This window comes from Cryptomeria japonica, chromosome 1, assembly GCF_030272615.1.
Source record: "Cryptomeria japonica chromosome 1, Sugi_1.0, whole genome shotgun sequence".
In the NCBI taxonomy this organism is placed as follows: domain Eukaryota; kingdom Viridiplantae; phylum Streptophyta; class Pinopsida; order Cupressales; family Cupressaceae; genus Cryptomeria; species Cryptomeria japonica.
The window spans coordinates 369,675,981-369,695,608 of record NC_081405.1 but is presented as its reverse complement, the minus strand read 5'-3'; the positions used below and the strand labels follow the sequence as shown (position 1 = coordinate 369,695,608).

Here is a 19,628-nt window from a genome sequence, read left to right as displayed (position 1 = left end):
AGTACTGATAAATTATGAACGACCAAACATAAATGTACACAAAAAGGATTATGGATTAGAATTTGAGCAATTGTATTGACAATTTATGATTTTATTATATTTGGCTTTCATTATATTGTCTACTAATATTTTATAAATATAATATAAGGAGATTTCTCCTGAATTGGTTTACTTGTTTTGAATTGGGCAAGGGACAGTTTACCTTTCAATTTTGCATAATTATGGTTCAAACACCTTAAAAAGGTCAAACAAGAGAGTAGAGCTGCAAAATGAACATACTTGTCTAAACCAACAATTTGGTCCCTTGCCCACCAAGGTCAAGAGAATAGAAGGTTACCTTCCTATGCATCCTAAATAGTGAAATATTACCACTTTGAACTCCATTGTTAAGTGACTTGAGACTTGAGCCAAAGCAACCACATTTGGAATCGCAATTGAAGTCAACTCAGCTCTTCATCTTTGAAATACCAATATTGCAAGAGAGATCTCAACCAAGGGCAAACACACTTGAGAATATGATAAGTATAAAAATTTCTAGAGCTTTCATCTTACAAAGGAGTTAGAACACTAGTTCCAAACTGTTCAATTACAGCTTGTTAGTTACAATCAAAGAAAGCGTTTGTTTCTTTAACATCAACATCCCAATTAACTACGAGTATGTCAGTGAGAATATTAATGAGTCCATAGATTGCTCACTGCACCTCGTAAAGAAATATCTTAAGCTCTTAGAGCCTAGTTTAATGGTTTGCTATCAAGAACCAAAAACAAAGCATGTGTTACCATTGGTTTGCGCCCAGGTTATAATTCTACATTTGTGACATCCTACTGAACATTACACATACTTTTGTTTAGGAGATATTCTGCCATATTCACTGCTTCACTTGAATATCTATGCAACACATCACATCATATTTGTGAATCATGCATATATTCATCTTCATGATGGTTGTGTTTCTCTTAACAACCACCTCATTTTGTTGAGGGGTGTAAGGTGCATCGAACTGTCTTTGAATGCCTACCCTCTCACAACAGTCTCAAAATCGCTTGGAAGTGAACTAACCCCCATTAGCAGACCTCAAGGTCTTGATCTTCTTAACTTTTTGATTTTCAACCAATGCATTGAACTTGAAAAAGATATTCCTTGCAATAGACTTTTTTCTTCAAAAAGTATACCCATATTTTACTTGAGAAATCATCAACCAACAACAAAATAAACTTGCACCAAGCATTGTTGATGATCTCCAGAATGGCTCACAGATTTTTATGACCGAGATCTAAATCCAAGGTTAAGTGTCAATGGAAGAAAACCAAAATTGGCACAAAGATCATAAAGTCCGCCCGACAGTTTGATGACAACATGACCAGCCAGGGCTAAGGTCCGCCATGACAAGATGCAAGGAACATGGCATGGGGCTGGCAAGGTCCGCCCTAAACACTTAGAACATGACACGAAAAACCTTGAAGTCCGCCATGCCAAAGGTAAAGATGGCAGATCATGTGCAAGGTCCGCCAAGGTTAAGTGTCAAACAAATCATCAAGTCCGCCCTAGCATATGGAATGGATGGCATGAAGGTCTTGAAGTCTGCCCTAGCACAAAGACAATGTCCAAACAGCAGCAAAGTCTGCCCAGCTAGAAAGAAGACAATGTCCAAACCAAGGTAAAGTCCACCCTCAAGCATGGCTTGGCAATGACAAAGTCCGCCCAAACACTTGATGAATTTGACATGGCACAAGAACCTCAAAGTCCGCCAAGGTAAGTGCAAAGGATGTATGAAGTCCGCCCATATGAATGGCAAGACATAAGCCAAGTCCGCCCTATCATATGCAAACAAGCTATCAAGTCCGCCATGCACTATGGCCTAACAATGTTCAAGGTTAGAAGGGCTAAATTCAAATTGTCCAAAGGCCCATGAAGTCCGCCTAGGTATGAAAAACAATGTCCAACATGAAGACAAGTCCGCCAAGGTAGGGAATGGCAAGGGGTTGGCCAAGTCCACCATGACTAGAGAAAAGATGGCAAAGAACACTCCAAGTCCGCCCATGACATGATGAAGTTTAAGTCCGTCATGAAGATGTCCAAACAAGAGCAAAGTCCGCCCAACTAAAAGAAGTGACACAACATTCATGAAGTCCACCATAAGGGAGAAGTTAAATGGCATGACAAAGTTGTCAAATTGGCCAAAAGAGAGAAAATGACACGAGGAATAATAAGTTTGCCATGGATAAAATGAAAATTCGCCATAATTGGAAGGTGATCAAGTTTGAAAAGGTTGGAAAAATAAACTCAACTCTTTGAATATTCTTGTATTTTTCCAACACTTCGAAGAAATTTTCGAAATATCCAACACTTGGAAAAAAATTCAAATTCAAGAGAAGGATCTACAAGGTTCTATGCCAACTCGCTCAAAGGAAGATTAAGTTTCTATTTTGGAAGAAATAAAACAAGTCCAAGTTCGATGAACCTAAGGAAAAACATAAAACAAAAAAACAAAAAACATGAAGTTTCTAAAAATCGAACTCCTCCAACTCTATATCAATTTGACTTGTCCTTTCCAATTCATTCTCAAGTTGAGGATTGAAGTTTGAAGGTTTTTCTCTCTCGAGGTTTCAAAAGATAGATTTTTGAAGGAGGATTTTGAAGATAAAGTGAATTTTCGAGGTGAATTTTTTAAGATAAAGTGAAATTTCTGAGTTGAAGGACATAATTTCCAGGAGAATAAAGTGCTTTTTCTGAGTTAAAGAGAGAATTTTCAGAATTAAAGGCAGATTTTCAAACAAAAATATACTTTCAAAGGTTGATGACAACCAAAGGAGGACCTTCAAGAAAAACTCAAATGAAGTCTGCTTCCTATATCAAATTACAAATTACAACCGGACTTCCTATAAAACTAAAGAAGAAACTAGGAGACTCTATGAAGACCAGCTTGAGCTCTGCATGACAAATGTCAATAAGTCATGGCTAGAGAAGCCAAGGCCCAGCCTCAAGAAAGTGCCAAAGAAATTGCTTCGAATGACTTCAAGGAGGAATATGGTGATATCATTTTACTGCTGTATAGAGTAATGGGCAGCCCTCAAGGTGAGCCATTTGAAACATGGATGTATTATTTTATCGACGAGATCACCTCTGGAGTCAAAATGTTCAATTGGTCTAGGATAATCAACGACAACCTGAATGAGCAACTGAAGAATTTGGAAAGGACGAAGTCCTTTTACATGAGTTCCTACATTGTCTATCTACAGGCAAGAAACTATAGATACACCGAATTAATTTGTAAAGGCATAGTAGGCAATCGTGAAAATGAATTTAAGTCCTACGACTGCTATCCGCAATTGCAGCTTACCGAGAAGGCCCACTTCAAGTGGGTAAATGATGTGTTTTTTACGTATATCACTAGATTATTGCAAGGAGTATCCCATCAGAGGCTCACTCAGGAAGCCAAAAGTTTCATAAGCAAGTATGGATCCTAGTTTATCCAGTTTCCAAGATTCACATACATAAGAGTCCAGGGATTTATCGGATGTCCTTATCGACTTCCAATCTATCCCACTAATAGAATGATCTTGCTAGAAGTTCTGAGGCAATTAGAAACATATCAAGGCTTCCAAAGAACAAAGCAAAAGGTTGCTATTTCCTTTCCATTTTTCATTGGAAATATGCTGGAGTGTTGTCCAATAACACAGGCGGCTGAGAGCGCCAAATTGGAGATGCAATGGTATCCATTCACACTTTACCGATCCAGGGCTGATTTCGATCCACACAATCATATTGGGTCGATGAATGGAGAAAAATACATAGGATTGATTTGGAAGATTTTTGGGCGAATGTTGTAGACGAGTATGACATCAAGAAAAGACTATGGTCTAGATTGCCAGTAAGCTTGATCAGAATAACCGAGCTTTTCCGTGTGCCTGATCAATTAGAGGATGATGGAGAATATGTTCAGTCGCGCTTTGATGAGAATAGGCCTCTTCCTCCTGTACGATGGTCAAAACCAAAGCTTGCAGATCTAACCACCTTGATGCGGCCAGTTAAGTATTCACATTGGTGGGTTGATCAACAAGTCCAAGTGCTAAAGCGAAGAAACTTGACCCTCACTTATAACTTGATGGGTGAAATAGAGTCATATTCTTCGAATGCCGAAGCATCCCAAAATGTCGAGCGAATTAAGTATCAACTCTCAGAAAAGGAAGGAAGCAATTGAGGGCTTTTCGACAAGAAAAGGAAAGAAGGTTGACCAACCTGTTCAAAAGAAGCAAAGATTAAAGCCATCCCATTTTGCAACATCCAAGAATGTGAACGATTATTGACTATTGAGGATGATCCATTGGCAGAATTGAAAATTCCCTCTCCAATCCATGAGGGAAATGTGATGTCAATCCAGTAGGAGGAAGAAGAACCATCATCTCCTACAGATATGAAAATATTGAAATCGGATAATGAAATGGATATTTTGGGCGATGAATTTTAGGAGGGAATGATTTCCGCTCTTCGAGGAGGTTAGGATATTCCATGTGAAGAAAGTAATTAGGAAGAGAAAGGCATTGAACAACCTACAATTCCTGATTGGTTGAAGGAAAGGTTGAAGATAAAGGTACCTATGGAAGTAGTAAAGGAAGAAGATGACACGGCCGATTTCTTGGATAGGTAAGAAAAGGTTGCTACAAAGAAGCCAGCCAAGAAGTTTTCCACAATCTAGAGATATGAAACAGGTTGTCAAACAATCCAAATTGTTGTACCAAAAGTGGACAAGTCAAAAGAAGATATCACTCATCAGGAGTGTGAAATTACCACTTTTGACTTGCGACCAACTACAAAGGGTCAAGAGGTGGAAGACTTGGACAATTCAATCGCTTCCATGAAGGCGATACTCGACAAAGAGGTAGGAAAGAAGAGAGAATACAAGAAGGAAATTGAACGCCTAAAGGAATACATTCAGTACTTGACCAAGCCATTTAACCAAGGCAATGCAATAGCTACACTTTTGAAATCTTCACAGGAAGCAATTGAAAATTTTGAACAAGAAAAAGTGACAGCAAGAGAGACTAAAGAATGGATGGCAAGCAAAAGAGAAGAAGCAGCCACATTCGTGGACAGATTGATGCTAATGTACGGGCAAACCTCCTCTTTACTCTCTAGAATTGTGAGCATGGTAGAAGCATGAGCTGACCTTCAGGATGTTCAGGACAGAATTATCTCGTGCCTCAAAATGTTGAAAGGCATTTCTAAACAAGAATTGATTGATGGAAAGATAATTGCAGCAAGAGCTGCATACGATTTTAACACATGGCATTGGGCATTGGTTGCACGAAGCGAAGTCTTAGAAAAAGTGAAGGCTGATGGTATCAGAGTTGAGGAACAAATAAGAGAGATTCAGAATAAGATTTTCCTTGTAGCTACGGATGTACTTGAGAAAGAGACCATCCGAGAAAATGATTGCAGTTGGAAAGTCTAAAGCTCAAAACTCAGAAGGTTTTCTTCACCATCGTTGGACCAGTCCTGAAGCAGAATTTGACTAAGGTATCAAATTTCTTGTGCATCCGGGATGCCTTCCAAAGACAAGAATTGGAGTGGGAGATTGCTTTTGCTGTGTATCCAGATGAATTGGATGGATTGGAATTCAAGGTCAATATGCTGCCACATGTCACAATGGAGGAGGTCAGCCCGATTGTGTCCAGATTCATCAAACATACTGCCACTCAAGAGGATAAGGATGCGCCTTCCTAAAAGATAGCTCCTCCCGCCACTTGTCTAGCATGCATTTGTCTCTGGTTTTATTTTGGGAAACTCTATCTAGGGTTGTGTTGTCTTAATCTCAGACATTGATCTTAGATCGATCTCGACCTTTCATTTGTTTTCAGAAACTCTCATTCTCTCATTTCATTGTGTTGTGGAGAGATTTAGCAAATTGTTGCTTAGAGCTATTTTGATAATACAAGTTCATTTGCAGTTTGCTTTGAAGCCTTATTATTATCATATGGTTGCATAGTTACATATCTTTCTTCAACATAGAACAGTTTTATTTAGAGTAATTTGCTTTCAAAGTTGTTAAATAAATGAAGGATTTGATAGTATAGGTTGGTGAAACAATTGCTCATGCTTTCTTTGAATAGATGAAGTTTATTCAATGTGTAAAGTTAGCCTGAGCTTATATCGTGGATGCTTAACTTCTACTGTGGATGAATATTGTTAATTGGATGGTATCATTCATAGTCTAAAAATTTCAAGCACAACCTTAGAAGATTGCACCTACTTTGTTTAGTTGGTCCTTAGTGTGGTGAAGCAGAGTATTGTTATAGGTTTCACATAATCTTTACCATCTCCCAAGTTCTTAGGAGTAGTATAGAACTTCTAAAACCCTATCCATTAATACTTTTTTTGAAATCCAAAAAAAAAAGAGATAGAGAGAACATTTATTGTTATATTCATCTAGTCCCATCTTGTGATCAATATTAGTTGAGTGTAAGTCTCCCTTGTATTTCAGCATACATAACCAAGGAAACTATCCAACATAAAGTCGCCCGTTCACACATAAACCTTGGAGTCGCCATGTGGTCTTTCTTTGCAATCTTGGTACACGTAATGATTTTGTTCAAGAGAGGGTAGAGTGTCCTTGACATTTTATTCTAATGTTCAGTGAATGATAAAACGTACACCAACAAGGACACGTACGATGAATCCATGAAGCATAAGAAATTGTTGGTGTTAACAAGAATTGTTTCCTAGAATTCACTTCCAAATATGACCAAAGTTCAAAAGTACTCATCTAACCAAAAAAATGGTTGGTGTTTATTTATATTCATCACCTTATAACATAAACAAAACCATACTTTACCATCCATGTAGATCATGTAAACATAGAACTCGGGCAAAGAATGGTTGTGGCACCATTGAAATTGGGGAATATTATACAAGTTGTGATGGATTTGAAACTATAGTCTCTAGACCCTAAGAAACCATTGATGTTAACAAATGATGTATAGGCTTTCCTAGAACTCACTTGTATCTCTGATTAAACCTACTGAAATGGTTGTGTGCTTTCTCAATTGTTTAGACTTGAGCCAAAAACCAAGATAACAAGAATCTGTTTTAACAGTCGAAGTGTTTATTTATAGTCACCTTATAATGCAAACAAATGCCTAGTTTACCATCCATGGATATGATGCAAACATAGAACTAGGAACAACATGGTCGTGGCACCTAAAAAATTGCAGATATAACAAAGGAGATTCAATACAAAGGAGAAGAAACATGCTTTAAAGTTAGAATTGGAAATTTTTTGGGTTTGTACAAAAACGAATTTTGCATTAGCACATGCTTTCTCTAGGATATTTGATTACTATCAACTATTGCTTCTATAATTATTATGTATATGTGCCAAGATGAAAAACTCTTACTCGGCAATAACTCTTTTGGCCCAAATTTTTGCGATTTTTTCCAATAAATCACCTCGATTTTTTCAATAAACTTGCCCAAGAGTTTTTTGGAGATTAAATCGTGGCCATAAATGACTCGTGATAAATTGGGAGTTAAACAGTTTTTTGTAGATTTTTGCATCTATGATATGTACTACATATTGAAAATTAGGCAATACAACACTACCAACCCCATACCCCTAGGCTTGCTTGCATATTGATAAGGTACATAGACACACTCAATTTCTAAGTCACTGACTAGGGCTCAACTTATAACATATAATGATTAATCGTTATCTTGTGCCAAGCTTGAAAACTAATAACTCAACAAGTGCTACAATAGGGTAGGCAGATTTCTATAATTCCAAATTGTAGGAAAAAAATGTGGAGTTCTCCAAGAAAAATAGAATACAATAATTGATTAGAAAATACTACATAAAGTAAAAAAATTTGAGAACATATGACACTATCATGGCAGTTAGTTACTCCAAGTCCAAACTAGCATGTACATGTGTATGTACTATGTATATCACACTATAATTTCATATAGCTAAAATGACTAGAGAAAAAGTTAGCAAGAAGCTCACTTTGACCAATCAACAGTAAAACCCTTCGTGGAATTAAGATCTAGAAGGCTGACATGACAACCCATTTCTTCCCAAACAGAATGCAAAGGCCCTTCTTCAAATGCATAAACCTGTTCAAAGATGAAAAACATCTGATTTAAGCATCTTCAATTCTATTCATATAATTTGAACAACTAATAATGCTCATTCTTTTCATTATCTTACATTAAAACTTCAACAAAAGTTGCAAAGATTTTATTGTTTGAGAACTAATGTGTCTCTGTTCTCACCATCACTCACAAATATTCAAGCACAAAAGTTTTAGCAACATCTCTCAATCTTTAATAAGAATGCTACTTTCAAAATAATAATAGAACTATGATACTGGCATGGTTAGATTTAGCTCAATGACATGGCCTTCACTGAATTGTAAAACTGCACTGGTTTCATCATATATTATAAAGAATAGTAGTGGATCTTGCAAATATTGTTGAGTAAGATTTCACTTGTCAAATCAAAACTCTGTCAATTAATTTATAAAGGTAATTTTACTTATAAGTTAGATCTGTAAAAACAATGCTGACTCAATCACCCTGATTATAAAAATAGCATGCATCACATGTCTGGTCCAATTGCCACTATAGCAATGTCATAAAACAAGAATCAAAACATACACACCTGAAGATGATATCCCAACACCTGAAGACCTTTTGTAATAGTTATTAACATAAGAGATGAAGGTTCTTTTTCGAGATTTGGAGAAACCTGAAAATGAAGTGAGCTTTCTAATGTGAGTTCAACAGATGCACATCATAAGAGGAAAATGTTCACAAATTACATTCTCCTAACGAAAGGAAAAGAAATGTCAATGAAAATTAACCAACAAGAGAAAAGGTATGAAAAATTTATTAATGCCACAATTGCCAAGAACATCAACTTTGACTCTAATGTAAGCACATATTCATTATTATAGCCCCAGTTTTCGATATTTAACAAGTATAAAGTAAATTAACTAGACCTTTAACGCTTTCCTCTTTTGAGATTATAATCAAATGCTATATAAACAAGGAGAGTTGTGTCACATCGAGCACTAAGTCAAACAGTTGCTCAAATAAACAGGATATAATGATAGGAAAAGGTTACCCAATTTGGCCTAGTAAAAATATACTAAAAAAATCCAAATGAGACAAAACAGAGGGCACCCTTTAAACGAGATTCCAAAAGGTCAAAAAGACCAATGAAAAGGACAAGGAAATAAGACCTATATATTTCTTCAATTCAAAGACATAAAAGTTGAATCATTTGCAGTGCAATAACAATTAGCGTTACTGTTGGAGCATTATTTATTTTTGTATTTACTTTATTACTATAATGCTTTACATGCACCTAATTAGGATAAGCTCACTCAGTTAGTTGTGTCAATGTTTGATCAAATGACAACAAACACTGTTCAAATCTTACCAAAACGGTACATTCTTGTAAGACTTTCAAATGAAAAACTTTTCTTTAGGCCCATGAAGAGCATTTTTTATTGATCTTGTTTCAACCCATCCAAGGGCAGGCATTACACGTCTTCTACAATACCTTATAGATATATTCAAACAAGTTTTAACTTGAGAACATCCAAAATAAAACATTGATTCAACAAACCCTCGTGAAACTAGGTTTTTAAGACTATCCCACTGTGAAATGCAAAGAACAGTCATTAATAACATTCACAAAAAATATAACTAAGCCAATCGCTTCGGTGAGATTGAATATAACCTAGATATAGACGTTTCCTCAATTTTTCATCAAGATCCAATGGTGGAAACAAAACTTATGGAGTTTTTTCAAAAACTTGAAACCCTAGTTTCTAAATAGGGCTCCTAGGAAGATTGGCTTATTAGACCAATCAAACAACCTTTTATTTAGTACCAGTAAGAATGAAAAATATCCAACATTAAATTATATTTCTATCTATATAAGTTTCAGACCTGTTCTAGTCCTTACAAGTCCATACCAATTAAAAATCAGACTTTTACACACAGAAATAGAAGGTAAAAATATGCAAAAGAAGTCTTTTTCCATTCAATCCTTCTCCAACCTTGTTATTCGAGTTGGAGGATATATTTATACATTTTTCATCATTACACAACTTCTCCAACTGCCATTTAACCACATTTGAACAATTAAAACAATATTGACAACTTTTAGCAACTTTGACAACTTTTGTTGCCATAGTGACAATTTTTAGCAACTTTGACAATTTTTTACAACTTTGACTCCAAACTTTCCAAAATAGATCAGAATGATCCCAAATCTTATGCACTTGATTGCCACTTCTCTAGTTAGCAAGTCAATCAGTTACATGCTTATGTCTTGTGCATCTGATTGCCACTTTTCTAGTCCTAGTTGACTTAAACTCCTATCACTAGTTAGCTCCACCTGTTAGGCGTGTCTAGCTTTAGTTAGCTCCATCTATTGTGGGTGTTGAACCTTAGTCAGTTACTACCTTTTCTGGATTACCTTGTTTTATACAAGCACAAGCCTATAATGTATTTTGGTACTTCCTTTATTCCTTGATTAGAATACAGTTTATTCATTAATTAGTTGTGTCATTGTGATTTCCTTTAGCATTATTATTCTTGTGTTAATATTATTACAATAAGGAACAATCAGCATAAGGCTCATTCAAAGAATAATTTCGTTCATAAGTATTATGATGATGATGATGAAGACTGATCTGTACATGAAAATATTGACTTTGAAGATGGATTTGATTTAGATCAGATGAAAGATGATTTATTTTGGATTATGAGATTTGGTTTGGATGAGGTGTGTGTTAGATTGGTTGAGATTTGATTTGAATGATAAAATTTTGATTTGGGATAAAAGGATGTGCATTAGGATAATGTTAAGATGGGAACTTAGATTAGCAGTCAAAATAAATTTGAATTCATGCAATGATACTTGAACTTCATTCAAGTGATAGCAGAATTCCTCATCCATTAAGAGTTCCTCATCCATTAAGAGTTAAAAGTGTCCGTTCAAAGTGGAAGGATGATAGCGAACAAGAACAGACATAAATCAAACCATAGAGAGACACAATCTTATCCCAGAAACCTCAAGATGAGGGAAACTGTTGGAAGTGGCAAATGCACATATTTCAAGCTTACTTGGAATGTTGAAACAATTTCAAGCATGAAAAAATCACTCCATGTGTTACAAGACCATCACTTCCATAAAACACTGGTTACAAAACCACCAATCTGCTGAAAGGTGAAATTCTATTTTAATGACAAAAACGAGAATTTGAAGCAAACAATTAGATATTTGCTCTTCCAATTCTAGTTCTAGAGTCTTCTATACATGGGGAGAATCCTCCAGTATCTATTTAAGGACATAAGGACGCCAGATTTGATCAATTGGAGCCATTGCATACTTCAGCCATACAAGTTGTGTAATCTGCCTAGAACTCCTTCCTTGTGCTGCACTCTTGTTCCTGCATGCTACTCTTGTTCATTATGAAATGCCTCCAATTGATCCAATCTGGCTCTTATGTCCTTAAAATTTTAGATAGATACTGGCGGGTTCTCCCCAAGCCTAGGAAGACTCTAGAACTAGAATTGGGTTCTCCTCAAGCAAACATCTACGTGTTCACTTCACATTCTCATTTTGTCATCAAAATGAACCACACCTTTCAGCAGGCTGATGGTTTTGGAGCCACCCCTTTAGAGAACCAATGATTTTGAACCCCTCCCCTAGTAGAACCGACAATTTCATCCTGCTGGATCCTAGGATGCATTTATGAGCTTGAACCTTCAGAAGTGATTTCTCCTAGTGGTGTACCATCTTTCCTGGATCATCACAGATCACACCTCCATTCTCAAAAAGGCTTTCAGTCCCACAAAAGCTTACTTAGGAGTTAGGACTATTGAAGATTCCCTTCCTCTATCTCTGAATCTTTATGTCTAAGCATCTAGAACAAGACTCCCTCAGATCAGGGTATACTTAAGAAATGAATGTTTGAAATTTAAAAACACCCTAGCAAATCCACTACAAAGAAGCATAGTTACTATTATTTTGACCTACACGTAAACGATGTTAGGAACCGGGAAGGACAACTAAGAGGGGGGGGTGAATTAGTTGTCAATAAATTGCAACCCAAAACAAATTATTCCAACTTAAAACTTAGTGCCGGTAAAACAGATTAACAGTTATATTAATACCGGTACAACTTAATGCATGAAACAGAAAGGAAAACAACATCCACAAAACATGACACAGAGATTTTGATGTGGAAACCCTGTAAGGGGAAAAACCACAGTGGGAAACCTTACCCACAATCAGATGATACTACTACAGATAGTAAGTGAATACAATAATGGGGTCTGCACATGCAAAAAGGCCAACCGCCTAGAGCTCACTGCTCAATCACAAAATAAGAGTCACACTAACTAAACAATTGGATGGTTAAATCCAATAACAATGTACTGCTTCAATTTAACATCTTCAATGCTGGATTCAGTACCGGTTTAAGCTCTGAGCATGAGGACCAAACACCTTCATAACCTTTAACAACCTTCCTTCAACTTTTAGATGATATCTGTGTGATTCGCACAAGGATCTACTAATTTTCGCTCTTCACAATGATCTCAACATGTACGCATACTTCTTGCAAATAAGATCTTACAATTATTTATACAAAACCTAAGACTTCATCATTAGGTCGGCTCCTAAAAGATATTACATTTAAATCAATTACAAAATAGGCCTTGGTGCAATACAATATGTCGGCCTCAATACATTTACACATTATCCAATCAATAAATCATTTCCAAATCGTGTTGTGCTGATCTGGAACATGATATCATATGCCGGTTCATAACCTAGACCTATCTGTCGGTTAAGGCAAACATGTGAACCCGATCAATCCAATACGCAAAACACCAAATGCAAACATCCAATCCATGTCTTCGACATAACCAAATGATCTCCAGATGATAACAAGTCATCATCAACTTCCTGAGCTGCCGGTGAAACATGTACCGGTGACTGTGCATAAGCCAATATCCACACCGGGACCACAATGTGCCGGTTCAACAAACCGATATAACCAAAGTGCCAAATCAACAATGTAGACCTCCAGAAAGATAAGTGTTGACATCAATGACAAAACCAATGCAACAAATGACGAAGTCATCCATAATACCAACAAATGAGGGGCTCAAAGGTACAAACCTAGCAGTCCCGGGGAGGACTACCAGATTTTTCTCTGCCTCGAACAACTTTATGCTTTATGGTTGCGGCTCAGATAAACTATGTCCAGCCCCTGATCTGATTAAAATTTCCTCCTAAAAAAATGTCCACTCCAAACTTCTTGTGCAAGACTTCATCTTTGTTGTAGTTAGTCTAAAAAGCAATCATCCATCCCCTTCCAAAAAGAAAGGTAAAACGTTTCTAGAATGTCTCAGATTGGACAGGGCACATTCGGGGACAGCAAGCCATCCCCTATGACACAGGACTGTCCCAAATGACTCAAAAGGACCCCACACCCCTTTAAATAACATATAAACCTAATCCATCCTTCAAAACAACCAAAAACGAAAAAAATATCTCATTTTAACATTTCCAAACTTGTGTAGAAGAGCAGCATGAGAAGAGCAACAGTGAAAAAAGGGTGAGAACAATAGCTGAAAGAAAGCACTAGGACATCAAATCCACTACATTTGAGGTAAACTTCTCCTCGAAAATTTGTTCTTTCAAATTTATTGAATATTTTTTCAATTTTTTTAATACATAGGAAGGGCATTCTGATTTTATTTTTCTTCTATTTAAACTTGCAGATCTCTTTTAAATTCTTAAGGAAAAAAATCATGACCAGCAGTGATTAGTGACGAGGTTGAAATTCAAAAGCAAAAAAAATGTAGAGTTAGAACTCATACAAGTATGAACACCACTGGGTGTTCTTCAAGGAATGGGAGTGTAGCAGGGCCAGCAAATACAAACCCATTTGAATGTCCTTCCAAACTCCTTGTAATGTCCCCTTTTGGGAGGACACTAAATCTTGCCTAATATACTTGTAGAATTATTGCAGGTTATGTATTTTTGGTCTGCTGTGGTAATTTGGACAGATTCAATTCAATGTTGTTTCCCTCTTTATATACACAAGTCTGCTGTTAGCCTGTTTATATCAATCTGATCTGCTGCCTATACTCAGATATATATATGTGTATGAGAATCCTTTCTATTCTATCAGGTCTGATTCTCTAGTTATTGATTTAATGTTTGCTCTTCTTGTCCTTTGATGCCTACTTTATTATTGTTTGCAGATTTGTATGTGTTCTGATCTCTTTGATAATTGTTCATATCATTCTTCCAGATTTTCTTATAATTCTGATTTAGGTCTGCTCCTAAATCTGCTTTTAATGCTTCAGATATTTTGTTTAATTCCATGGATCCTTCCTTCTCAAATGAAAACTCCTCCACTTTATATACTCCAATGTGGGGGAGAGGTCACACCTCTTCATCATATATGCCCTTTGGCAAGAGACACACCCTTTCATCATTAGCAGCTTTTGGAAGAATGCAACTCTTCATTATTTCTGCCCTTTGAAAGGGACACAACCTTTCACATTCAGATCTGCCCTTCTTATTAAATCAGATCTGCACTTCTGATTCCCAAATTCTCCCCCTTCTCAAATGAGGTTCTCTTCTCCCTTTTATAAATTATGTTTGAGGGAGTCACAACTTTTCCTTCCATGTCTTTTGACCATTCATTAACTTAATTAAATTTTAATTATATTTAACTATATTATTTTATATTTTAATTTAAATTTTATTTTCATTCTTTTGTATTTTAATATTATTATCATTATTTATTATTAAATTATATTTCGAAGTGGGAACATTACACTCCTCAAAACCTATTGAAAAGGCTCATTTAACCCCAAGAAACCTCTCTTACAATTTGCATCACAAATAAACAAAGATAAGACACAACTTTGAGGGGGACACTAAATGGCTATGTCGTTTGTTCAAAATAGACTACAGGGGCAGCTATACTGGAGTTTATTGTCATCTTTTGTGGATAGGTAGACAAGGGTGAAAGTTAGTGAAACTATAACTTCAGTAGAGAAGGCTGAGGCAACTAGATTGCATATGGAAGGGAGGCAAAAAAAAAGAGAATCCCATTGGAGAGTTTGCAACCTAGTGTGTCATTGCCTACATGGTCCATGGCTGTTAGAATTCAAGGAGGAGAGGGTTCTACTACTAACAGGGGGAAAAGAGAACTACTAGTGTTGCAAATATGGTTAACATACAATCATAAGATGTGGCTGATTCTTCTATTGCTAAGTATTTATATGCTTTTGCAATACCATTTCATGTGGCAGGTTCACCCAGTTTTAAACAAATGTTCAAAGATGTGATAGTTGTTGGTCCCTCATTTGTCCCACCTGAAGAACATAAGCTACACACCATGCTCTTTCATAGAGAATATTCCAAGGTGAGTGTTGATGGAAGAGATGAGACAAACTCAGATAAGGGACGGATGCTCCATCATCATGGATGGGTGGACTAATATCAAATATCCATCACTCATCGATATTATTGTCACAAGTTCAGCTGGCTCTTATTTTCTAAGAGCTATTGATTGTTCAGCAAAGAGGAAGATTGCAAACTTCCAATTTCAAATTTTGAAAGAACCATAGAAATGGTTGGAGCATCTAACGTTTTATAGGTAGTGACAATTCAGCCCGTGTGTGTAAGTTAGCTGGCTTGATGGTGGAGGGTGCTTATAAGCACATTTTTTGACCCCATTTTGTATTCACGGATTGAACAATACCTTGAAGGACATTGGGAAGATAATTGAGTGAAGGCGAGGTCTGTTGATGATATTAATCTACGGTTGGATTCCTCTGACCAACCTAGCTAACCCAAATGTCTAATTGGCCTATCGGCCTTAGACATTTGTATTCAATTCATTTGATGCTTTTTATTCTTGTATTTAATTTACAGATCAATTATCCAATCAACTATGATTGAATCCATACTTACCGATTTGCTATTATAATTATATTACATGACCGATTGTATTTGTTATCGGTTTGTCTTAATGAATCGGTTTGCAACCAATTAGGGTTAGTGATAGCCATCGGGTTTAGTCTAGAATCACGACTTTCTGAAGAAAGCCAAACGAACCTATATACACAGCAAAACGAACCTATATAGTCACTCAGCTAATTTGACTATACATTCAACAGATTGAATTTGCATCTGCTCCTTATGGTTCGGATTTCATATATTCACATAGTATCCACTGATAACAGATTGTGATCTAAGTACTCATAAAAATTGAAAATTACCTGCTTGCTAAAACTGATCAAAATTTAACATGATATCAGAGCGGGTACAAAACCCGGGAACATCTAACGGAAGAGAACAGGGAATCGATCATTAAAGGAAATTGACCATCCCAATATGAACATCAGAAACAAAGACATTTGCAGATGTGGAGTAATATAAAAGATTGGCAACCTTATAATACTGCAATATTTCCTAGAGTCGTGGGATTAGCTCGTGTATTGGCCGATTATTATTTTCTGTTACTGAGTGATAAATTGTTTGAAAGATATTCTTTGCCGGAGGTGTGAACACTTGAGCCTTTGTGATATTGAAAGGTTGGTTGATTAATATCGTTGTGGAGATTAATTAAGACTGCCAGATGTTAAATCTGCTAAGCTGGGTGAATATAATAAATAATAATATTGGAATCGGGGCTTCCTTCTTATTGCCATGGAACATAATAATTGGTGGGGAAAATCAGACTTCTCTACTGGGAATAACTAAGATGTGGATGTGCCACTTCTAATGTTTGGTATTTAATTTGCAAAGAATTGAATGGTATTTGGATTAAATATCTCACAAGCACGGACATCTTCCTGACGAAACCATTGAGTGCGGCCTTGGTCTATATTGGCGGTGCTGATTATTCCTGACCCGTGAATGAAGTTGAAAATTGGGTAGAAATATACGGTGTACGGATTGAAGCATTCGCAGAAACAGACCAAAGTAGGAGTTACAGAACGATACGCTGATATAAGGACAAGCCGACATGAATAGTCATTGCCTTAGCTTTGACAGGCAAAGTCGGAGTTTTAAAGCATCGGTTCATTAGTATATCAAATAGATCAAGAAAGAGGTGCTAAGGAAATAAGGACGAGATAGTTATAGGCAGCAGGCCACGAATATCACCATCGACATCAGAGGATTGCATACCAGGCACATGCATGTTAGGGGACACCAACAACAATTAAGCCAATTGAATAAGCAGTGAATCAGACTACCATCGTCTCCAGGGCTCTGTTGCTTGCACCTGGGAACACAAGTTATATCGTCTTATCTGAAACAGTCTGAAAGGGGGAACTGTATGTTATGAATCTATGTAGAATTGAGACCGCAGACAATCATCAAATATAAGTGCGTTGCCAAAGATATCCTCTGCGGAGAGTCAAGGTGGGTATCCAAACACTGATAGTTAGTGGAGTCTGTAACTGATCATGCGGCGATAATTGGAAGTTGCAATCCAAGTGATTATAAGACTGTAATCTATACACATATTATATTGATTGGTGGGTCATCGATATCCATAATGGGAGTTCACTCTCTGTGACCATTGATTTCCAGTTGCTTGTCAGAATTATATATTGGTGTGCTTGCTAGGTCAAAAGGAATATCAATGTGGACGGTAATAACACACACGGGCAAGCCTCCAGGAGTAGGTTCGACAGAATGGAATCTGAAGGCAAGATATTACTGATGAAAAGAAGGCGTTCATAGATATAAGTCCCTTGAGAAGCCGACAATTCTTGGTAATCATAACGGAGAATTAGGAAATGTTGTTATTGGTTTACTCATATTCCATTTACCAACACATGGCAAGAGTACCATGGACCAGTATTCCAAAGCTCCATACAACGTGGTTGTTACAAAGCATTCTCTGTTGTTGTTCACCTGCGCCATATATAATGAATTTCCATGCCTGAATCTGATACTAAATACTCATCAAAGAAGCGAGGGATACTGCCTCCATTGCCACCCGAATACTGTTTGCCAAAGTATCTCTTGAGCTGGTCCTTGAAGCAATTTTGGCTACCAGGAGTCTTATAAAGCTAGATACTGCTGCAAAAGAAAGGGCAAGATCACCAACATATGGAGCCTGGGGATAAATCTACAGTTTATTACATTAACTCATGTTACTGTGAAATCAGACAAGTACATTTGTGTACATGAAACTGCTCCTATGAACAATGTTGTGATCATTGAACAAATAATCATGTGCCAGATGATGAGAGTCTCTTGGAGCAAGATACCTTCCATAATTGGGACCATGTGAGCAGGGCATGCTTCCGTGACAGAGGGAGCAGCTAGAGGATCTGCTTCAGTTGACATCAAAGGATCTGCTTCAGTTGACATCAAAGGATCTGCTTCAGTTGACATCCGAGGATCTTGGTCATATTGGTTCACAGGGAGTAGACCATGTCAAGATGGTTTCTCTAGTGATCAGGAAATTATAGCAGTCAGAGGACTATGATTCATGGGATTAAGCTTCATGATACTTGGTGAGCTTGGAGTGATGCAGACTCCAACCTTGCATTCCATGATAGGTCAAAACATGTGGAGATCAAGTATCACTATGTTAGAGACATAGTGCAAACGAATGCTATTCAGTTAAGATACATTAGTATTGATGAGCAGACAGCAAACACTCTCACCAAACCTCTCCCCAAAATAAAGTTGTGTACTTTCGAGGTAAGCTTGGTATGGTGGAAAATTAAGCCCTAGCTGAGATTGAGTCTCAGCATCATTGATTCATTTATATTTTTATACTAATGTATTCTTCTCTTTATAAGATGTTTCAAGTGTAAACTCTTGTTAATGCATTTCTCTTTGAGAGAGACTTAAGGTGAAAGCCCTTATCTACACCCTCCAATATTGTTCATGGTGGATGTCACGTGTGTGATGCCATGACAACATCACGTGAGAGAGTCCGTGATGATTTTCTAGTACTTGTGTGTTTACCCTCTGGATGGGCCATGGTGAATATCATTGTGAAGTGACGATTTCACAATGATGAACACTTGTACATCTCACCATTATTGTGAGGTGACGATCTCACCATAATGATTGATATTACGTGAGGTGATATCTATGGATAAACCAAAATGGTGGATATCACGTGAGGTGATATCTATGGATATGCCATAATGGTTGATATCACATGAGGTGATATCTATGGATATGCCATGATGGTTGATATCACGATGAGGTGATATCTATTCTTACACCATCCATGGGTGCAGCCATGATGGTTAATATCACGATGAGGTGATATGTTATCACGATGAGGTAATAAGCTTCTTTCATACACATGTGTGATAATTGTGTTAGTCATCACGATGAGGTGATCTGACTTATAGAGGTTAAGAAGGATTCCTCCCTAGCTAAGAGGGAGTGTTGATGATATTATAGCTACGGTCGGATTCCTCTAACCAACCTAGCTAACACAAATGTCTAATTGGCCTATCGGCCTTAGACATTTGTATTCAATTCATTTGATGCTTTTTATTCTTGTATTTAATTTACAGATTAATTATCCAATCAGCT

The 19,628-nt window shown here is 36.8% G+C and overlaps 1 protein-coding gene across 1 annotated transcript in view; it reads right to left on the bottom strand.

Moving 5' to 3' along the window:
• LOC131069107 (uncharacterized) overlaps positions 1 to 19,628 on the bottom strand; it is a 98,970-nt gene that overhangs the window by 74,377 nt on the left and 4,965 nt on the right. Inside the window, exons 3-4 of the mRNA XM_059218142.1 lie at positions 8,658 to 8,744; positions 8,001 to 8,110 (exon numbers count right to left, since the gene is read on the bottom strand). Coding sequence (XP_059074125.1) covers positions 8,001 to 8,110; positions 8,658 to 8,744 — 197 coding nt within the window. The remainder of the gene's footprint in view (positions 1 to 8,000; positions 8,111 to 8,657; positions 8,745 to 19,628) is intronic.